Source organism: Lactuca saligna, chromosome 2 (genome assembly GCF_052625555.1).
Source record: "Lactuca saligna cultivar CGN05327 chromosome 2, ASM5262555v1, whole genome shotgun sequence".
NCBI classification, from domain to species: Eukaryota; Viridiplantae; Streptophyta; class Magnoliopsida; order Asterales; family Asteraceae; genus Lactuca; species Lactuca saligna.
Genome location: NC_136418.1, coordinates 87,456,130 through 87,480,378, shown reverse-complemented (window position 1 = coordinate 87,480,378; position 24,249 = coordinate 87,456,130). Strand labels below are relative to the sequence as shown.

General features: G+C 37.0%; 1 protein-coding gene across 1 annotated transcript; it reads right to left on the bottom strand.

Annotated features, from left to right (window-relative positions):
• Positions 1-11,109: 11,109 nt before the first annotated feature.
• LOC145031135 (mitogen-activated protein kinase kinase kinase 3-like) lies at positions 11,110-15,648 on the bottom strand. Its single transcript, XM_078979641.1, has 11 exons — positions 15,101-15,648; positions 13,999-14,376; positions 13,496-13,583; positions 13,329-13,391; positions 13,083-13,243; positions 12,903-12,978; positions 12,732-12,791; positions 12,533-12,640; positions 12,210-12,446; positions 12,020-12,111; positions 11,110-11,713 (listed from the first exon to the last, which is right to left on the bottom strand). The coding sequence occupies exons 1-11, from the start codon at positions 15,586-15,588 to the stop codon at positions 11,443-11,445; spliced, it is 2,022 nt and encodes a 673-aa protein (XP_078835767.1). The 5' UTR covers positions 15,589-15,648; the 3' UTR covers positions 11,110-11,442.
• Between the last annotated feature and the right edge of the window lie 8,601 nt (positions 15,649-24,249).

The following is a 24,249-nucleotide window of genomic DNA, read 5'->3' as shown; positions in this document are numbered from 1 at the left end:
TTCCAACTCGTTGAGTTGCTGCCTAACTTCATCCAACTCGCTGAGTCCACCCATGAGACTTGTCGAGTCTCTTTAGTTCTTAATCCATACAGTGGCTTTTTGAGCCATGCAGGGGCTCAAATCCATAGATCCATTCCTCTAGAGGCTAACCCCGACATAAAGTGACAAACTTTACGTGTAACCAAGGAGTTATAGGCTTAGAACACTCTAGGGCTAGGGTTAGTAACAAAGGGCTTCACCAACAACTTATTGGCCTAAACTTTATGACTTTCTGGGTTATTGCCAACCAAGATCTAGGTAGCAACCTCAAATCTCCTCCAAACTCGAAATAGATCACATCCATACTCAAAATGCCCAAAACTCAAACATAAGATAGATCTAGATGCACATAAGCCCAAACAACATACTATTACCTCAAATGAAAGCTCCAACTGAAGTAAATTCTGGATCTACACCACTCCTTTGCAGCAAAGCCCTTTATCTTCGATCCCCTCTCCAAGATTCTCTCCTCCAAGGCTCTATTCTCTTAAATAATGAAGGCTCACTCAATTCTAGGGTTTATGGAACTCAAAAGAGGAGCAAAGAGGCTGAGGGTGGGTTATAATGTGATTTATATAGGGCACAACCTCTGGGATTAGGATTTCTCTCGCCCAGACCAGACTCGCCGAGTCCACTCGCTGACTCGCCGAGTCGGTCACTTACTCAATGACCCGGATCCCGCTCCGACTCGTCGAGTTCCTCCCTGGACTCGATGAGTTAACTCTTGATTTAGAGCTTAACCTTTCTTTTCTTGGTCTTCCTAATTCTAGGTGTTACATTTTGGATATGGAATCGTGGGTTTTTTTTAATCCAATTTTAAAAGATGTTTGGATGATTAATTTAATGATGACAAGGGGGTGTTTGGATGCATTTTTCTAAAACTTCCCAGATCAAAGGCTTATGGGTCTTCAAGAACATTTGGTTTCTGAAAAATCGATTTTATTTTTGCTCTTCAAGTTAAACACACACGCATACAAACAATCAGTTTTATGTTTTCTCTTCAAGAAAAAACGGATGTATGGGTTTGTTTTTGGAACTAGAAATCAATTTCTGAATCAGAAAAAAGGCTTATGGTTCTTCAAGAACAATTGATTTCTGAAAAATTGATTTCGTATGCGTGTTTTATATCATTTATAGGTTTAGGGGTTAATGGAATCAAAGAAATAAAGGATGTCACTGAAAAATCGATAGTCAGTGGGGAAGAATTTGGAGTTCATCTTCTCAATTTAGAGTTCATCTGGTGTAGGAGAATAGCGTATAGGAGAGAGAGAGAGAGAGAGAGAGATGTGGGCCCAAGTTAATTAAGTATTTTCTTTTTCATTTAGATTAAATAGAAAAAACATACAAAAATTTTTGTAAGGGTACTACAATCATTTCAGTTTACCGAGGGACTAAAAACGCAACGAAACTACTTCAAAAGGACCACCAATCCATAAAAGTCATGGTTTGGACTAAAACCCCAAAAAAATGCATACCACAGGGACCATTTTTGCAGTTTTGTCTATCTAAATTGACTAGCCCAAATTTTTGGGTGTTACAGACTATGCAAGGTCGTTTCACCTTGACTCGGAAAGTATTTCTATGATGAAAGTTTTAAAATCTTTATGCATATATTGACAATATCTTGAAAGAGATCACGATACAATATTCCTTTAGATGACTCTTGGCATTGCCACATGACACCACTTTGAGTTAGCCTCAAAAGGACCTAACACATAGGTTTGAGCTTGATAAGATGAATTATATTCTATTTGCTTTGATAAATGAATCCATTATTTATTTCATATTATGCACAAGACAATGTATGTGTTTATTCTATAAACATATCATAAGATACCAATTGGATACATAAGTAGGTCATTAGATGACTATAAGGACATTCTAAGAGTACTTACAAAGAACTAAGAGAATGTATATGGGATAATCAGTTTAGAAAAATATCTTTTTATGTAAAGAGCTACACAAGATGTTGACTTCAAAATATATAGATATAATTATGAATTATAATTGGATTATGACTTCATTATGAATAAATAATAAGTTTTGTTGGAATAAGGTCAAAGAAAAAAAATATATGCACAGTCTACCACATAATCAAAATACACTGCTACTTTAGAAGTTGTAATAGAATATGTTTGGATGAATGAGTTCATTGAAAAACTATGTTGAATCCTTTCATTCATGGATAACCTAGAAATCTTTTGTGACTTCCAGAGTGTAGCTAATAAAGCTAAGAAACTCTAATTCACATCACAACACCAATCATATTCTCCAAGATGTTTCACTATGCTTAGAATAGAGTTAAAATGGATATGATAGTATTCACATAATTCACACAAATTTAATTTAGTCACACGTATTAATAAAGCCTTTTGTTTAAGCTAAGCATGAAAGACCACGCTTGAGTTGTAAGACTTTGTTATTATAGAAATAGGATTTCATTTAGATTTAGTATTTGGATATTGAAACATTATAACAACAACTAATTTATTGTTTTGATATATTGGGATATGATCATCACATTAATACTTGTTGTGTTCTATATTAATGATGTGCACAAAAGTACCCACTAATTTTAATATTTATAACCTAACAAACTTAAACTAACTATGCACTTATAGGCAATGTACCTAGTGGAATTACAGTATAGCTTGGGTAAGTCGGGTGTCGATCACAGGGAACGGTGTTACTAATTAATCTACTTACTATTAAATTAACCTAATTATTAACAAGTTTAAAAGAGTTTTATCTGATTTTACAAGATCAGACGAACTTAACTCAAATTCAATAAGTAAAAAACACACTCTTGTCTAGTTTGAATCCACTTCTTCCTTATGGCTAGCTAATGATTATGGATTATTGAGTTGGTTTTAATTATATTAGTAATTTAGTTCTAACTTTACCAATAATTAACTAATTCATGTCAAACTATGTATGTTCACACACAATTAAACACATAACTAATTATGAATGTAAATATGCTATATAAGATTTGTTATATAAACGCAATTATAGTCACCATACACGTTCTCTAGCACAACTAAGCTTATTTACTCTAATTACTAACTAAGATTGGTCAATCCTAGCTTTAACAATTCAATGTTCACTAAATCATTAGGTAAACAAGTTCATGCAGTTAATGGTCACTAAGCTACACAGAACATGCAATCAAGCAATTAGAGAAACAAACATAAGCATGCTAGGTTATACCAATCAACCACGAGCAATTTTACCAACTAAATAAATCCATAAAAATTGAGCTATTGATAATTTAGAAGCTTCATCTAGCTAAACAAGAGTAGCTAGATTCAGCTGCTCATCATAGCAACTAACAAACTAATACAAATTGAAGTGATAAAAAACATGTTCTTAATTAACAAAGATAAACTAAATTATGGACCTTCACTCTTTTTGGTGTTGAAAGCCTCTTCCCAGAACTTGTCTCTCCTCAAAATGGTCTTCTGGAACTCCTCTTTCTAGCCAAAAAAATCCTCTATTCGTAATGGTCAAGGATTTATATAGTTGCTCATATCCATAAATTCACGTCGTGAATAATAATAAATTCACGTCATGAGTTGTAGATAACCGTTCCCTTCAAGGATTCCTTCACCCGCGTACATATCTTCTAGAAACAGCTCTTCACGTTGTGAATCCTTTAATTCTCACGTCGTGAGAACGTTTTTTCCAGATTTTCTTCTCTTTTAATCTTTTTAATTCCCAAAGTTTCTTTCTTCAACGCTTTTAGTCCATTTTCTTCAAAAATGTCTTCTTTTTTGGCTGCAAATAACATTTAAGCTCATAAGTACCATTATTCTAGACAAATTGCCAACTTATCAATAAAAATGTACTTAAATATTGCCTAAAAACAGGTATAAATATGGCAATATCAATTAACATGTTTAATCTATGAATAATCTTATTATTTTAAAAATTCATGGTCGATTATAACTATCGGAGCAATTATGAAGTAAGACTCATATGAATTGGATTGGTTGACAGTGGTTGTAACCAGGATTCATAAGTACTTGTTAGAGAATTAGTATTGGACAGGCCTGCATCAAGATCACCTCATGGATTGTTTCCGTGAGTGATGCTTGATAAAAGGTACTATCTTTGTATCCTTAATGTTTGAGATACATAGTGGGACTTAAGTGTATGAAGTGATGTGCTTTGATATGGTCAATTTTTGATCCTTAATCGGGCAGTTATAAAGGTCATTTCTAGGTATGGTATGAACTATGCAAGAGGCTTATGTAGTCAATATGATATTTTTTCCTCTTGTGTGTTGAGAGTTAGACATCTAATGTGCGTTACCCAAAGTTGAACATGAAATGAGATTGATTGTGATCCAAGTCTCATGTTTAAAGGGATATCTGTAGCAAAAGGATAACTGAAAACTTACTTTATACATCAATTGAGGCTTTGAGCTTTTGGGAATTGGATGTTGATAGAATGATACAAAGTCATATATTACTGGGGGGGGGGGGGGGCGCAGCAAAATGTTGTTAGATGTTCATCACTGTCTATATCAATCTAGAATGAGTCTTGTGCAAGTGGGATATTAAAAGATCTATATGCTAAGATTCATTATACAATGATATTACTAGATAATATATTATCGTAAAGGGTCAAACTAACAACAACTTGATGCGTATATATTATTTATAAGAATTTGATCATTGATAAATAATAAAATAAATATAAGTCTTGTAATTAGTTAGAAATTATTAATTTCATGAAAATATTAATTTTCAATGTTAAGTATCAAAATATATCATAAGTATGATTTATTAAGTCATGTACATCTTTTTGGACTAGAAATATTTTTGTCTTTTAGCTAAAAAGATAGGGTTTATATTTTATAAACACTTGAATTTTTTATAAAAATCTTTTCTTTTTCTTTATAAAATGTAAGTATGGCTAGAGAATGAAGACATGCTCTTTAGCTTATTTTATTCTAGGGGGCATGCTTTAGAAGCATGGCATTAAAATAATATTAAGAGGTATGACTTGTCTTAAAGTGTTAATAATTTTGGGTGATATTTTGGCTTTATGAAGGCTTTCATTCTTTCATTTTCACTAGCCAAAAACCACATAAGTTTTGACTCAATATTCTCTCTGGTTTTGTCTATTAAAAAGTTACGATCAAAGTAAGAAGAAGTTGACACTTGCATCTCTCTTTAAGTCATTATTTTGGTTTTAACTTAAAGCTTAAGAGTGTTCTTATTATTACAAGAAGGACAAGAATCCATTGTTGAAAATTGTTGGTGTTTCTAACTAAAGTGGTGTTCTACTCTACATTCTTCATCAACTTCCGACATCCCGCTCTTTCAAAAAAAAAACTTCCGACATCCCAAAAGGAATCAAAGTCTTCATAGGTTGTAATATTTTCTTCATATGGTTGTGTTAATCTTTCCATCTTTGAAAAATGATCATTGGTGGGTTAAAATAGTTTTATGTTTATTCAAAACTTTAAAATTTCCGCTGCCGTTTCTAGTGTTTTTCGAAACCCGTTTTTAATAATACCCAACAATTTTATCACCTATACTCTTGGAGGCTATTCTTTAAAGGTAATTCATCCTCCTTTGGTTGCAAAAGTAATGAGCATTGCACAAATGATGAAATAAGAATTACAAGATGGAGATAATTCAATTTCTAGAATTTAAGGTGTCGAGATTGATGGAGATGCTACTGAATTCCTTCTTCTTGGTGCAAATATAGTTCAAGTATATGAAATTAAATCAATTTTGGAATATCTTTTGTTAATAATGGCTCAAACTGCTAAACATTGATTTGTAATTTAGGTATATACAAGTGTAATGATGTATCATGTATGAGTAGGATTAAGTATTGAAGTTGTGCAAGGAGCTCAAGGACCTCTTGGGAGTTCATAAATTTTTTAAAAATGGAACTTTGAATTAAATTTTATAAAAGAAAGAATAATTATTATGGATTTGAAATAGTTTATCTTTTCATGCAGGGCATCAATTTGAATATATAACTATGCACACTGAACTAGTGAGAATACAACAAGAAGTGATTCGGGAGAGACGGGCAATCAAGAAATGATTGAAATCTAATAAAGATTGGACTAGAGATGGTTTTATGAAAGAAAATGAAAGCATAGTGTCTAAATCATTGAAAGATCGAAAAATTAACGAAAAGAGTTGTTTCTGAATTGTTTTATAAATAATACATCTTTACACGTTATTGTTTCCATGTAACAGCTTAGTGTAATTCTATGAATCTTGATGATGTTATTGATATAAGGAGTCCTCTATATATACAGAGGGTACAAGAGAGATTACAGGGATTTACATAGAACTATATTAGGAAACACTAATCATTATTTACAATAAATGCAAATATATATATATATATATATATATATATATATATATATATATATATGGAGATATATTCTGCTAATAGTCCCCCGCAGTCGAAATTGTAGCTGGGGCGGATGAAGAGACTGGAACGGAAGCGGGTGAATAGCTGACGTGGTAATCCCTTTGTGAAGATATCAGCATATTGGTAATCTGCGGGAACATGAAGCACGCGAAGAGAACACAGAAGAACTTTTTCTCGGACAAAGTGAATGTCGATTTCAACATGTTTCATGTGTTGGTGTTAGATTTGGTTGTGTGTGAGATATACAGCAGAGATGTCGTAGTAAATGATCGTGGTTTGGCGCACTAGAAGATATAGTTCGAGAAGTAGGTTGCATAGCCATACGGTTTCAACTGCGGTGTTTGCGACCCCCTTGTATTCTGCCTCGACGCTAGATCGAGAGATTGTGGGTTGTCGTTTAGAGGACCATGAGACTAGGTTGTCTCCAAGGAAGACACAATATCCAGAAGTGGAGCGTCGAGAGTCAGGGTAACCCTCCTCCCCTCCCCCCCCCCCCCCAGTCGGCATCGGAGTATGCAGTTATCTTGGTAGACTTGGAGGGAGTAATGTGAAGGCCATGGTTGGTGGTTCCTTTGAGATATCTGAGAATGCGCTTGAGAAAATTGAAGTGTGGTTCACGAGGATCATGCATGAAGAGACACACTTGTTGTACCGCATAGGCTATATCCTGTCGTGTGATAGTGAGGTACTATAGAGCACTGGCAAGGTTACGGTAGAGGGAGGTCTCAGATATTGGTTGTCTGGCGGTGGCACTAAGCTTGGAACCTGTGTCGACAAGGGTTGCACTTGGCTTGCAATTGTGCATGTTGGCACGGATTAAGATTTCATTGACGTATTGAGCTTGAGAAAGGAATATACCACTATTTTATTGTTGAACTTGAATGCCTAGGAAGTGGTGAAATTTGCCAAGGTCTGTTATTGAAAATTCTTTAGATAATAGATCAATGAAGTGTCGAAGAAGATATGTGTTGGAGGCAATCAAGACGATGTCATCGACATAAAGTAAAAGATATGTCATTTGGTTTCCATGCTTGTAGACAAAAAGAGAAGTGTCACTATTGGTGCTTTTAAAACCGCATGTTTAAATGAATGTTGCAAATCGTTGGTACCAGGCTCGAGGGGCTTGTTTGATTTCGTACAGTGATTTTCGTAGGTGGCATACCTGTGATGGGTTTTTGGCATCGACAAACCCAGTGGGTTGGAACATGTATACAGTTTCATTTAAATCCCCATGTAAGAAGGGATTCTTTACATCCAACTGATGAATAGGCCACGATCATGATACAACAAGGCTAAGCACGGTCCGTATCGTTATGGGTTTAACCACTGGACTAAAAGTCTCGTCATAGTTCACGCCTACTTGTTGACATTTACCATCAATTACTAAGCGTGCTTTGTATCTTTAAAGTGTCCCGTCAGCATGAAATTTGTGTCAAAACAACCACATACATCGTACAACGTGAGCATCGTGTGGGCAAGGCACTAGATCCCATGGTGATTTTCTATTAAGGCCTTGTATTCATTGGTCATAGCTAAGTGCTAGTTAGGATCAGAAATGGCCATTTTATAGGATTTGGGTAGGAGTGAAATGTTTGGATTTTTGGATATGGTGTGAAGGTTAAATGGGGTTTTTGGTTTAGTGATGTCTGCTCGGGAGCGAGTGGTCATGGGGTGGGGTGGTAGGGGAGGGGGTTTGGTGGGTGAGATGTTGATCTTCTGGAATATGTGATGAGGGATAGAGTATTTATTAAGGGTGATGGATTTGTGTGAGATGTGGGATCTAGGGGGTGTCGGATGGGAGAGACTCGTGAGTTGCTTCGAATGTGGGGGAATTTTGAGTTGGAGAGGATTGGGGATTGTGAAATAAGAGGGGTGAGGGTTCGGTGTCTAAGAAAGAATAATTTGGTGGTGAGTTTGATGTATTAGTGGCATAAGGGAATTTTGTTTTGTCAAACGTGACATGACGAGACAGGATGATTTTACCAGTGGATAAGTCAAGGCATCGGTAACAACGGTAGTTGGTTGGGTATCCTAGGAAGACACATGTGGTGGATCTTGGGGAGAGTTTGTGTGGTCGAGTGGCGGAAAGGTTGGGGTAGCATGCACACCCGAAGACCCGTAGGTGGTCATATGAAGGGTGTTTGAGGTAGAGTGCGGAAGTGGGAGTGTGGAAGTTAAGAAGTTTGGTGGGTAACATATTATGGAGGTAAGCGGTTGTATGGAGTGCATCAACCCAAAATATAGGTGGGAGGGATGCATGAGTAAGGAGAGGGAGCATGAGTTCATTGATGCGATGAATCATGTGTTCTGCTTTCGTGTTTTGTTAGGAGGTGTGTGGACAAGATAAGCGGATGTGTAAGTCGGTGGTTATGGCGAATTGATGGAAGTGGTGGTTATCAAATTCTCCTCCTTTGTCACATTGAAAGGTTTTGATGGTTTTCTGGAATTGAGTTCGTATGAATTTGTGGAAGTGTTTGAATTTGTCATAAGTTTCAGATTTAAATTTTAAGGGAAATACCCATGTATAGTTGGTGTGATGAAGCTGGTGTGGTCATCGATAAGGAGAATATAGTATTTGTAACCACTTTTTCTTGGCAAGGGAGAGGTCCATAAGTCAGCATGGACAAGGTCAAAGGGTGTAAGAGTGGTAGATGTAGAGTCAGTGAATGGGGGATGTTTGTGTTTAGCGAGTTGACATGAAGAACATACAAAAGAATGATCAAGTTTTTTGCAAGAGATAAATTTATTAGAGCCAAGTGCCTATCGCCTTTTTCAAACCCTCTGCAATAGCCACGACTATATTGTCCCTGCCCCTCACCTCCCTTCTTTCCTGAAAAACTCCAGCTTTCTCCATGGGAGACAAATCTGACCCCAACCCCACCAAATCCATTCATCCAGTTTACACTGTCACAAACATTTAAAACAAGGTCAAAATTCTTGATGGGAAGAAGGTTACATACTCATATTGGGTTAAGCTCTTCAAACTCCATGCTCGTGGATATAAGGTTCTCTCCCACATTGATGGAACCGCACCCCCGGCCAAGACAGATCAGACCTACGAGACCTGGTCAAAAATTGATGCCATTGTTTTACAATGGATTTAAGGGACGCTTTCTGATGATCTTCTCACCCGCGTACTTGAACTAGATTCAACTGCTCATGAGGCCTGGACCAGAATTCAGAACATTTTTCTCAATAACAAAGGTTCTAGGGTTGCTGCTCTGATACCATGTAATTCTATGATTCTTGATGATGTTATTGATATGAGGAGTCCTCTATATATACAGAGGGTACAAGAGAGATTACAGGGATTTACATAGAACTATACTAGGAAACATTAATCATTATCAATTTACAATAAATACAATAAATGCAAATATATACGAAGATATATTATGGAGATGTATTGTGCTAATACTTAGTCTTAACCATTACAAATAAAGTGATTGTGCTCATATTGTCGTATGAAGATATGATAAGAAACACGAAACACCTATTCCAGGTTATGCAAAAGGTACTCAATGAGTTTGAAGACCATATGATTGCATACTTTTCTTTGTCTAATACGGTTTTGTTGTGTTCGTAGTAGTTATGATGATGATTAAGTAACGATGAGCGGTTAAATCATCATCATTCAACATCATTCGATATTAAACTAATCAACCATATGCGATGAGTTATTCTTCAACATTCGAGAATCTTTATTATATTTATGACTCTGGGAGCCCTTTTTATCTTTCTATCCTGGCCAAAATATGTATGGACTGACTCTGATTTTACCTTGTCTGATATTAGTAGTGAGGTGGATTAATTTTGTTCGGGCTAAATGGTTATTTATATTATTTTTGTATGTGCATAAGATCTCTAGATGTCTACAATGCAAGGATTCATAAAATTCATTGTGATGCCTCAAAATTTGCATGAATTAATATATTCTGCAAAATATATTGATACCTAGGATGGAAATTGATGACATGAGACAGCAAAAATACATGATACGAAACAAAACTAAAATGTTAATTTGTGTTCATGGCGTGTTCGTGTAAGTGTAAAATCATGATGTTATGTTGTTTTCGTGTTCAAAATTAGACACGAAGTTAACTCAATTTAACAATTACTTGCCGTGTATTTCGTGTTTGTCTTGTTTGTCGCATTATGTGTAATTAAATAAACTAATTGTTATTTTATGTTATATTTGTCGCGTCATGTTGTTTTTTAATCGGTTCGTTTTTATGCTAGTTAAAAAAAAACATTATATTGTATCGTGTTCATATTACATAAAACCTTAAAAACACTACACGATTGCCCAATTTACCACCACGTAATTTGCATGAATTACAACCTAAAACGTCACGTGTTTTAATGAGTAGGATAATGTAGAATCAATATTTCCTCATGCAATGCAATGAATGGACATTAGAAGCTTAGGATGTACAATTCTTGAAATGTCAACATCAAATGTCAAACACTCTTTGGGGCATGTGTGGATACAATATTACATCTCATTATGATCATAGTTTGGACTCCTTACGAACAGTTTGGGCCTTATATTATGTCAGCCACCTAACATAACAGACTGTCCAGTTGATTTCCCCCAGCGATGTGGGTCAGCTTAGAATAAACCTTTTGCAGAAAAAAAAGTAATACCCAAAAAAAAAATATTCAGAAAAGGATTAATACTTTTTAAGTCAAGGAAATGAAAAGCCTCCTATATTTTCGTTCTACAAGAAATCTGGTCAACATGAACCTCTGGAGTCTCGAGCCACAAACGTCATAGAAACCAACCACTCTCTAACATGCTTTGTTTTACTTTTGTATACAGTAATGAAAACCCATGCTAGCCGGTTTTATTTACATTAAACCACAAAGAAGAATATACACTCTTCATCCCTCCGCGCAAACCGTATTCATAAACTCAATTCTTTCCAGATGGCAATCAAACTCTATCTTTGAATCGACCTTCAATTATGCAGGTCTTTTGGTGACTCAAGATCAAATGAGGCGTGATCTTGGGGATCTAGTGGGTGTTTGGGGTTTAGGTTGAGGGGTTTGGGTTTCATACCATGTGGTTTTGGCATTGGGTCTTGATTGGACAGCTAAGATGTCGTTAAAATTGTTGTAATTACTATTATTTTGACGAATGGTTGTTGTATAAGATGGATGAGGGGGTGATACGTAACAACTCTTGTATGGAGATCCATATTGTCTTAATGGGCTTGAAGTTGGTGATACTGGCAACGAAGTGTTCATTCTCGTATTTCTCCTGCACACATACACACACACACACACAATCTTTAGCACAACTACACTACCATTTGGGCCCACCATAGGACATGACATATGAGACTGATATGATTGGACAAGACAGAACAGGTTGTACTGTGTTTGCCGTTTGGTGTGCACTTGACTAGTACCGACGTGAATGGGACAAATATTGTAATTTTTTTTGTCCCACGTGAAAAGATGGTGGGGGTAGAGACTCTGATCTCTAGTCTATGCAAAAGACGTGAATGCCCTCCTCATCCTGATTCTCATCAAATATAGCCTCTTGGGAGTAAAAAACAGTTACCTTGGACTCAACATTGCGCCTCTAGATGTTGTCCCTACATGCCCATCAAACGAATTCATGATTGTTCGGTTTGAGTGCATTTCCGAAGCCGTCTGTTTCATCATCAACCACCATGAAAAGTTAGCAAGAGGCAATGTATGTATGTATGTATGTATGTATGTATGTATGTATGTATGTATAGGGAGTTTACCGGTGTACGACTTCCATCAAAGGTGAAAGGAAATGCTTCCTTGGTTAAGTTGACATTGGCTACTCTTGATGTGGCTTGGTCCCTTACAAAAGGATGATCCAAAAGTTTTGAGGCCGGGGGTCGTAAACACGGGTCCCGTTGTAGGCATTGTTTTATAAAAGATTTTGCATCGTTTGAAAGATGATCAGGAATTTCCGGCATATCTTTGCTATTTCCAATCTTAAATATTGCTGCCACCTGGAAAAAAAAATAAACAACAATAATGTTATATTGTAGGTAATCTTGATTTTATCAAAGATATCAAATGTTTGTTATAGTTATACCCCTTCATATTGTCCCCATGGAGGCTTTGATGTTGCCATTTCAAGAATTGTACATCCTAAACTCCATATATCCACTGCAAGATTGTAACCATTTGTATTCATTACAACCTGAGATCAAGATTTTGCATTAGTAAGTAATATGTATACATATAAGCGCGTTAAAAACAAGGTTTAAAAATTAAGAAAAGTGGTAATTTACCTCGGGAGCCATCCAATATGGACTTCCTTTGAAAGAAAGCATTGAAGTACAATTTGTTATCTGACAACAAGAAATAAATAAATGAGTCCAATAGTTATAAGACATCACAAAAGACGTAACTGCCCTTCCACTTGTCTTCTTTATAGTTAACTTTGTATGCAAAGGACTTACATGTTTTGCCATGCCAAAATCTGCAAGCTTGATTTCACCATTAGGGTCTACTAATATGTTGGCACCTTTTATATCCCTGACAAAGAGCATAATATAAATATATGATTTTTATTAGCAAGAACAACATAAACATATGAAGCTAAATTCAAGATTATAAAAATTGAAAGACAGTTTAACTACCTGTGAACTGTATTTCTTCCATGCAAATAGGCAAGCCCACAGAGGACTTGCCTTGTGTAATTTTGAATTACAGGCTCTCTAAAAGGACCATATTCTTGAAGTAATTTGTGTATGGAGCCACCCGAGACATATTCCAAGTACACAGATAGTGTTTCCTCTCCCTGAAAATATCCACAACTTATCAAAATGACCATTTTACCCCTAGAGTAAAATTTGGAGTTTTTTTTTAAGATGATGAGTCTTCACCAGTTCACTTCCATAGTATTGAACAATGTTTGGATGTGAAAGATGACTAAGCAAAGTGATTTCCTGTTGCAAAGAGACGAAACTTTTCAGAAAAGCTCATGGATTGAAAATATAAAAAAGCATAATATAAGGTTGCAATTAAGTATGAAAAAGATGGAAGAACATACCTGATTCAATTGCTTGAGACATTCTTTTGATGACTGATCATCCACAACAACCTTTACTTCTTTTATTGCACACATTTGCCCACTCTCACTATCAAAACATAACAACATATCTATTAATTACTAAACATGGTTAAAAAGATAGTTTTTCTTGACAATTCTAGCATTAAAAACTACTCCTTTGTCCAAAAATTACAACATTGGACTACACATATAGTTCAAAGGAAGTGTTAAACTAATAATCAATATCTAATAAACACCTAACTTTCTCTATTGACTCATTCATTCTACTTTAAGTCAAAAAGAAACACACACATGTATATATTAGCTTATCATTCTATCAAGTCAAAAAGAAACAACACCTTACTCATTTGGAAAAGTCAATTGTGGACTTCTATTGTTAGTCAATATAAGCATAAAAAGAGCCCATAGAGATAAAATTCAAAAACTAAAACGTTTTCATTAACACAATCATCATATAAACTAACCTAAAAAACACAAATTACCTGTTGAATCCGAGATAAACATGTCCAAAAGTACCTCTTCCCAACAATCTTCCTTTCTTCCACTTAGAAGGTTGAGAATGAGAGTTTGAATTTTCCACAACACTAAGAGTTTTCATATTGGATAAAACAGAAGAAGGACTAGTAGGAGAACTACAAGTCTTGATACTTGATAAAGCAGAAGTAGGGCTTGTAGGTGAGCCAGGTGGCGGAAGGGGAAGTGGATGATATTCACTTTTTCCATCTTCTAATTTTTTATTAGGCGAGTCTAGACTTGCACTAGCAAACCGTGGATGAAGTGGTGATGTGGTTGTGGTCCCCACTCTTGATCCTGGAGTAGGACTTCTTGGTTGAGGGCTAAATTTCGCCTCCCCATACCCTCTGCTCAACAAAAAAAAAAAGTTATTAATGAATCTAAATCACATTATGAGTAACTTTAATATCTTCAAAATTATGTTATTAGAGTGTACTATGAATTTAAAGGTTTGTGTTTTCTTGAATTGTAAGATTATATCAACAGTTTTGCAAAAAAAGGTTAATGTTTTGGCTGAGAATGAGCCCAGGTTACATTGGGATTGAAGCTGTCGTACTATTGCAATCTTTTGTTCATAATAATTTCATACTATTGCAAAAGTTCGACACCTGATAATGAGTATATTCAAAAGAACTAGAACAAAGTCACATAAAGCTTCATTGTTGAGTTGATTTTTGAATCAAGAACAAGCAATTTGGTAATTCACTGCAGATTACATATGATATGGTCACGACGTAAGAGTAAATAACAAAAACGGAATCAAGAGAGCTTCGTGAGCCCCCTATAGCAGGATTAAGTTGATCACAGGATGTAGCAAATTGAACTCAAATCAGCTCCATCCATATTGTATTTGAGTATTATGAAGAATCAACACAGATAGCATGAAACTCTAATCTATTTGTTGGTAATTGAAATGAAATGGGTTCTGAATTTGTAAATTATCAATTAATAAGCCTCAAAATATGAAAGAGGGTATCATGATTCATGAGCATAAGCTAAACCTAATTTATTAACAAACTAGAATACCCATTAAGCGATTTTTTTAATAGAAAGCAATTTGCACCAACCAACCTGAAAAACCCCAATTGAGCATGATCAAAATTATGTTCATCAGCAGAAGACACAGAAGAGCCGCCACTGGAGGACTCCGACCCGGAACCATTAGGATCCACCATTCCAAGCGAAGTCGTTGGGGATATAGACGGCTGAGGTAGAGGATGTGCTACCCGATCCGAATCAAACCCCAAAAACCCAGACGACGACCCGTTTATTCCGGTTCCGGCTCCGGCCAACGGAGTAGAGGAAGAAGAAGGAGAGAACTCTCGGCTGGCATGGGGCGAGCCGCGAGCCAATACAGCATCGTCAAAGCTCGTTTTGTGCTTCTTATCGTTATCATTCTTGATGGATGACGGCTTGTTGCTCAAAGTATGATAATTATTGCTGTAAAATGGGTTTTCCTGATGAGTTTGGTCTTGATTCCGCTGCTGATTGTCCTTGTTCTTGGTGGATTTTCTGCCAAACCAAGCAGGCATGTTTTTTTCGATGAATTTTGACTTCATTTTTTGAGGGGATGTGGGAAGGTTCGACAGGAAGGGGAAATGGGTTTTTGTAATTACAAGATATTATAAATGGAAAGGAGAGAACTTGGAGAATGGGACCCAGAAAGAGAGACGGAAACAGTGAAGAACAGCTGGAGTTGGGCCACCGCACCGGGTCTTGGTGTTAAACCCGAGTACACGCCGTGGCATACACAAATGGTGGACTTGGAGCCTTGGAGTTGGAGGTAGACTTATCGGTGTATGGGATTTGCTTATTGAATTGGATCAATATTTTTTCATAATAGTGATTATTAGTTGACATGGTCATCAAAATTGTTTAGATTAATTTATTTGGTACTAAGAAGTTGTAAATGATAAGTCTTTTTTTAAAAAAGATATTTGAATAAATTTATAGTTATATCAGATGAAGAAGTCGTAAGCATTTTTCAATACAAACTCTTTTTTGAATGGATTAAAAAGTTTGTTTTTAAAAAACACTTTGTCTATTTCTGAACATTTTTTAAGTTTTTTAGTTTTATGAAAAACTAATAAGTTAATAAGCATTTTTCAAATTCAATCTTAAACATCCTGTGTAAAACCGGATATTTCATGGAATGGAATAGGTTTAAAATCTGTTTGGATTGTGTCAACAAAGTTAAAACCGGATTTAGCATAAACCGATTCGGACCCATACCATATTTGAATGAAAACAAGTTGAAGTTATAAGAACCGATTGAAATATGACTATAACTAATTTGAAAAAAAAAACATAATTTTTCTTTTTTGAGTTTGGAAATTACAGAAAACGAAATTACAATGCATCATTAAGCTTAACAAAAACAAAGCATTTCTAATTGAAAATAGGCATTGGCCTCAATGTTTTGGTAATCAAAAGGAAGTTTTTCTTGAATCATGACATTTGTCGTCTTTTCTCAAACCACCATTTTATCAAAATGCCAAATGTTGCATCAATCAACGTTGTTGCTTGATCATGACCTAGACCAAATTTTACCACCTTAAAGTACAATTTTCTTGGTTTTCAAATTCGTATTTCCCTAATAAGAAGAAGAATGTTGATGAGTCGGAACCATAAAAATAGAGATGTCGTTGTTCGAACTTCATCAAGATCTCTACAGCGCATACGTATTAGTGAATTACATCGTTTTTGCATTGTTCTTCAATATCCACTACTATTTCCATATGGAAATGATGGTTACAGAGTTCACATCCCTCATAGAGTTGTTACGTCTACAGGAACAACACGCGGTTGTACGTTGAGAGAATTTTTAACGTATAGAACTAAATACATGGATAATTCTGTCATTAGTCTTGAGTTCAAAAAGGTTGTTCCACTAAAATTTAGTTGATGTTTGTTACATGATTGGAAGTGAGAGATTATATTACATACGGAACCAACAAAAAGTTCTTAGATGTAAATCTTATGAGAATTTACATAAACTACAAGATCAAGGGGAATACAAATATTTCTAACATCGGGAGGCGTGGGATCTTACCTTCTTCTTTTACTAGTGGTGCACGCTACATGATACATAACTATTTATACGTAATGTCACTTTGTAAGTGGGTTAGAAATCCCAATTTCTTCATACAGTTACATGTAATCCAAAATGACCTGAAGTTAAAGTATTTCTTAAAGACACTACACTTCACCCCGAAGATAGATCTGGTATCTTATGTAGGTTATTTAAGATAGGGGTGAGCAAAAACCGAACCGCGAACCGAAAAAACCGCATAAACCGAAACCGAAGTGAAAACCGATGTGCGGCTTTTAGTTTTGCAAAAACCGAAAATGCTCGTTGCGGTGCGGTTTCTAGTCTTACAAAAACCCTAAAAAACCAAACCGCACCATATATATATATATATATATATATATATATATATATATATATATATATATATATATATAGTGTTGATATTTGTAAGATTCAAAAACTACAATTAAAATTTCTATAAATATAAATATCTATCTTATCGATCAGATGATGATTGTATATTTTTAAGTATACATTCAGTGATATTTGCAATAACAAATAATGTTTATGATATTTTTTAACATTTAAATATAAAGAAACTAGTGATGATAGTATCATTTTTATGAATACATTAACTGATATTATCGTATTTACCTGTCAAACAAATATCATATTTAATTCGTATTATATTCAAACATTAGAAACATATTGGATAAGTGGTTATGTAATTTGATTTCAAACCAAGAGGTGGTGGTATCGGTTCATCTCCAAGAAATGATTAGCACTCCTCATCTGAGTCAAAATAACTCGTTGAATTATATGAGGTTTAGCAAAAAGGCAAAAAAAACTAACAAAAAACTGCAAAAAAAAAAAAAACGAACCGCAAAAACCAAACCGCATAAAAACCGCACGGTGTGGTTTCTAAACTTCAAAAAACCGAAGTTGCGGTTTTCGGTTCGGTTTTGGCCAAAAACCGCACCATGCTGATGAAAGACTTATAGGAAAATTTATAATTTGGCATGGTTCAAGCGTTTATTTTAAATTTATTATTAATAATTTAACATATTTATATTTAAATTTCTCTTGTTGAAACAAAAAAAAAAAAAAGTTGTGTTTTTTATTCTATAGTTTATATATTTCATGTACTAAAAATCATATGTTATGTGTTTATTTCTATGTGTAGTTGTTTATACAATTGAGTTCAAAAAGGTGGTTTGCCTCGTAGTCATATTTGTTTGTTTATGCAAGATGATTACAAGCTTCCTATTATTAAACATATTGGTACCCCTATTTCTATCGGGATTCCAAAATCCATGAAGATCCATCATTGTGTTCATTTTGAGCGAGTTCTTGATCTATAGTTATATGGAGTTGAAAATATCAACTACCCATGCATAGTGGATAAAAAGTGTTCTTAAAACTTTCCAAATTAATTCTCTAATCATACTTCAATTGATGCAAATAGTTTTCTGATATACAAGAGATAAAACGATGGATCTTTTGTCGAAAAGTTTAGTGTTAAGTTAGATAACAGATTTGTTGTTGTCTATAACACATATCTCTTTCAAATATGTAATGTCCCAAATTTTACAATAAATTTGAACTTTTTTTTTAAACAACATAAATACAAACAAAATGATATCTTTATTCAAAATAAGTTCAAAACCAAAACCCCAATCGAAAATCATTTTATAGTTATAAATTCCATAATCAAATAAGACATAATCCAATGTAATATAAAAACTTCACCAATCGATCTACTGTTACCTCCTGCCATCCTGAGTACATGTTGATCCTGAAACGGTATTTTACTGGGAAAGGGGTAAGCACAAAGCTTAGTGAATTTCACACATATGTAATATCATATCATACAAGCTCTACCCCTAATACACATATAGAAAAAGTATCAGCCACACATCTACGTATGCATGTCAAAGAATGAAGCAATAACAACATACATTTATTGGGACACATTGGTTAAGCCTAATCCCCCAAACCCGAACCCATTGGGACACATTGGCTACGCCCGATCCCCAGCTCATATATGTCAAGTCCTCCAATACATATTCCTTAGTATATAAGCGAATACCATACTCCCAACAGACACTAACCCGACCTAGTGCTACCCGCATAAACATTATATAATTTACATTTTGTGGGAGCCTTCTAGACCAGCCAAATCCATTAAGCTTTTAATCCCCCCTCCTCATTCAAACTTTCCAAAATGCTTCCAAACCCCCAAAAGATCAGAAAAATCACAACTTTATAGACATGCATATCCTGAGCTCAATTTAGGTTAAAAAGTGTAAAAATGGGGCCAAGATCATATGCAAGAGTTCTATCATACCCCCAAATCAGAACGGCGGAAACGTTCGGGTGCGTAGGACGTCATGTATAATATCACAGCAGTTGTATAATAGTAATCAAAGCAAACACAACCATTACATTGATAAAGTATAGTTTTTACATTTGTTCATAACATAGTTTGTATGACATCAATAGTGTATAGCAAAAGTATAAAAGATGCGAATCTTTAAAGCTTCATCTTCTCAAAATCCTGCTGGTGTACCTGTCTACTGGTTCCTAGAGAATACAAGTGATTTTGAAAGTGTATCAACATTTAAGTTGGTAAGTTCATAAGTATGTTTTTGAGATGGAAAACTTGTCTTTGTTCTTTGAAGATGTTATAGTGTTCTTCCAAAAAATCCAATATTTTCTTTAGTAAATGAGATGTAATCTTAGGTCTTAAAACCAAAATATATGTTTGTTATTGTACTCTAAAATAGTAATATGTAGTCTTAATAATAAATAACACTATGCCATGAATATTCTTGAAATTATACATTATACTATTATACTCTTTACTAGAAAAGTAGTGTATTGTAGTAGTGTTTGTATGAAAACTTTCTTGTATGTGTGCCTGGAATCCACCAGCTGAAATGTAAAATAGTGTAACACCCATCAAAATCAATCCGATTTTAAACTATTAAAAATGCTTCCCAAATTCAATAGTTATTACAAACCATGTTTCAAAAATATTTTATATTAGAGTATCCTAGAAACAAAATCATCAAAACAAGGAGCGGTACGATCATGCCTTTGCCTTGCCACGATCCCCTGAGGTACCTGAAACAATAAACTAAAATTGTAAGCCCGAAAGCTTAGCGAGTTCCCCCAAAATACCAATACACATACAATCCATGTAACCAAGTCAGCAATATCATAACAAACTGAGCAGCATGTAATGGGTCCACAACTTTACAGACTGGATTACCCCCTTAGGTCCACAGTGCGAGTCTAGATTGCTTCCCACCCACAGCTCACATCTGGCTTGCCATCGAGCCCACAGTACGAGTCTCCCTTAACCCGTAACTGGAATGCTCTCGGCTTTGTTGGTTTACCGCACGAAGCAGTCATACCTCAACCCATCCCACATAACATATCAACATATAGTGACATAACTACTGAGCATGCGGATAACATATAACAACACATGTAGTCCTACAGGCCTACCTAACTGGCATAACCACTAGCATGCAATGCTAACTCATACTCAACATCTAACACTGCTAGGATAACATATCCAATGGGTCGGCCTTGGTGCCTTAGACCACTTAGTATAGTGAGGATAACTCACCTTGAAAATGTCGACTCGGTAGATAAACTCCAACTCTTGGATCACTGCCACAAACTCCACCACCTATTATCATAACATAACCATACTCGTAAGTTCTCAACCTTTCAAGGTACCCCATAAGTCAACTAGTCAAACCCTGGTCAAAGTCAAAGTCAACAGTCAAGGTCAATAATCCATGTTGACCCTAACTCGTCAAGTATCCTCAGCTACTCGCCGAGTTCCTTGAGATACTCATCCACTCGCCGAGTCACTAGAGTGATTCGTCGAGTTCCTAAGGTTCGCGATCGAAACCCTAAGGCAACTCATCAAGTTTCCTCCTTGCAACTCGACAAGTTCACACGCATCCATCAATTGGGGAAACCTTAACCGACTCGCCGAGTTGCTCATACAACTCATCGAGTCTACGAAAATCTTCATCGGACTTGCCGATTTGTTCATCCAACTCGTCGGGTTCATGCCCATCTTCGTATGACTCGCTGATTCGGCTATGCAACTCGCCGAGTCCCTTCAACCCTTTATCCATGCAGACACTTTTTAAGCCATTCTAAGGCCCCAAATTGCAGATCTAACTTCCTTAGGCACGCTTATCATGTAAAGTTGCAAACTTTACGTGCATGCAAGTCTTTAAGACCCTAAAATGACAAAACTAAACTTGTAATGAGGTCACATCCTTGAGGGAAAGCTCATACTAGGCAAAGTTGATGACTTTATGAATCTAGAAGCCAAGGGGAGTCCAGAAGTGAAGTTACAACTTCAGATCTTGGCTTAAGCATGAGAAACCTTTCTTACAAACTCATGCACAAGAGGGTTTAGGAGAAAATGAGCCAAGGAAAACGATCTAGTACCTTCAAGATAGTGGTTACTGATGCAGAACTTGGATCCCACGAACTCTTGCTTCAACTAGCTTGTTTTCCCAAGTGATTCCTTCACTAAAATCCTTCCTCCAAGCTTAAACTCTCCTAAGAACACACACACACACACACACACTCGAGTTAGGGTTAAAGAGAGACAAGTTGAGAAGGGGAGGCTAGGGGAGGCCAATGATCCTTTAAATAGGGTGCAATGCCCCGAAATTTAGGGTTTCATTTTCCAATTCCTATTTGTCGAGTCTCTTCTTGGACTCGGCGAGTAGGTCATTAAAACGTGTGGACCAACCCGCTACTACTCGACGAGTAGGGCGACCAACTCGTCGAGTAGACCTAAGGACCAAAATTTTCCACATAAGTCAATACCTAAGAATCGGGGCGTTACAACTCTCCCCCACTTGAATTAGATTTCGCCCTCGAAGTCTGGTGCGATGAACAATGTCGGGTAATGCTCCCGCAATCTCTGCCTCTGGCTCCCGCATCCACTCAGATCCCTTCCGATGCGCCCAATGTACCTTTACCAAAGGTATCTCCTTGTTCTGCAAAACTTTCGTCTTCCTTTCAAGTATGGCCACAGGCCTCTCCACGTAATTTAGGCGCTCATCAACTTGAATATCATCCAATGGCACCACTGCCTCCTGATCCACAATGCACTTCCGCAGCTGTGAAACGTGGAAAGTGTTGTGGATCCGACTAAGCTCCTCCGGGAGCTCTAGCCTGTATGCTACCTTGCCGACCCTGGCAATGACCCTGAACGGTCCAATGTATCGGGGACCCAATTTCCCACGCTTCCTGAAAAGAATCACACCCTTCTAGGGCGAGACCTTCAGGAGCACCATATCACCCACCTGAAACTCTAACTCAGACCGACATCTATCGGCGTAACTCCTCTGCCGACTCTGAGCGGTCTGAAGCTGCTGCCTAATCTGTTGAATCTTCTCGGTAGTCCGCAGGACTACCTCCGTTCATCCCATCACTCGGTGTCCAACCTCACCCCAACAAATCGGGGTGCGACATTTGCGCTCATACAATAACTCAAAAGGTGGGCCGCCAATGTTGGAGTGGTAGTTGTTGTTATAAGCAAACTTTGCAAGAGGTAGGTGGGAATCGCAACTCCCATCGAAATCAATGACACACGCCCTCAACATATTCTCGAGGGTCTGAATGGTCCGCTCGCTCTGATCGTCTGTCTGCGGATGAAACGTTGTGCTAAAGTGCAAGCGTGTGCCCGGTTCCTCGTGGAACTTCTGCCAGAAAAGGGAGGTAAATCTAACATCTCGGTCTGATACAATGGAGACCGAAATCCCGTGGCGAGCAATGATCTTGCATACATATATGTCGGCCAACCTCTCGGCCGAAGAGCTCTCCCGTATCGCCAAGAAATGAGCACAATTGGTCAATCGATCCACGATGACCCATATAGTGTCAAACCCTTTCGCCGTCCTTCGCAGCTTTGTGATGAAATCCATCTTGATCTATTCCCATTTCCACATGGGGATCTCCAGAGGCTACAACTTACCATGCGGCCTCTGATGCTCGGCCTTGACCATCCTACAGGTCAAGCCCCTCTCGACATACCAAGCGATTTCTCGCTTCATACATGGCCACCAGTAACTCATACTCAGATATCGGTACATCTTGATGGCCCCCGAGTGTATGGAAAAATAAGACTTATGAGCCTCCACCATCACTATCTGCCTGACTCCACCAATCATCAGAACCCAAACTCGACCACATCGGGTCAATAACCCCTGGATATCTTGACTAAACCGAGCGCTTTCTCCCTTGATCCTTTCCATCTTCCAGTTCTCTGGTTGTATGCCCTCGGCCTGGGCATCTCTGATCAAACTCACCAGCGAGGAATCCACCGCTATCCTCATACACTTTGTTGGGGTGGAAGACCCAGCTGACTTGCGGCTCAACACGTTCGTAACCACATTCGCTTTAAGGGGGTGGTAAAGGATCTCACAATCGTAGTCCTTGATTACATCTAACCACCTGCGCTATCTCATATTCAGGTTCAGCTGATCCATGATGTGTCTCAAAGTCTTGTGATCCGTGTATATGGTACAACGGACCCCACATAGGTAATGCCTCCAAATCTTGAGAGCGAATACTACCGCTCCCAGCTCCAGGTCATGTGTAAGGTATCTCGTCTCATGCGGCTTCAGCTGCCGCGATGCATAGGCTATCACTTGTCCTCTCTGCATAAAAATCTCCCCTAGACCTGTGATGGATGCATCACAGAATACCACAATCCTCTACTCCCTCGGGGAGTGTCAAAACTAGCCTCACACAAACACCGCTGGAGGGTCTCAAACGCCCTTTGCTGCTCGGGGCCCTACCGAAAATCAACCCCCTTTATCGTTAGACGAGTGAAGGGTACTACAATATTGGAGAAGTCTCGAATAAATATCCGGTAATACCTTGCTAACCCCAGAAAACTCCTGAATATCCGAAGGAGACCTCGACACCTCCTACTGCATAACTGCCTCAATGTTAGCCGGGTCGACCAAAATCCCCTCTTGGTTAACGAGATGTCCGAGGAACTGTACCTCTCGTAACCAAAAATCACACTTCGAGAACTTGGCATACAGCCGTTCTCATCTCAGAACTTCTAACAGCTCCCTGAGGTGCTCCTCGTGCTGCTCTCGTGTCTTGGAATACACTAAGATATCATCTATGA

What these genes read in the sequence shown, in the direction of transcription:
- LOC145031135 (XM_078979641.1), bottom strand. Translation starts at nt 15,588, where the DNA reads ATGAAGTCAAAATTCATCGAAAAAAACATGCCTGCTTGGTTTGGCAGA. An exon ending in GCTCAATTGGGGTTTTTCAG is followed by an intron (nt 14,377 to 15,100) that starts GTTGGTTGGTGC and finishes TTTGTTGAGCAG; the next exon opens with AGGGTATGGGGAGGCGAAAT. An exon ending in CATATTGGATGGCTCCCGAG is followed by an intron (nt 12,641 to 12,731) that starts GTAAATTACCAC and finishes TCTTGATCTCAG; the next exon opens with GTTGTAATGAATACAAATGG.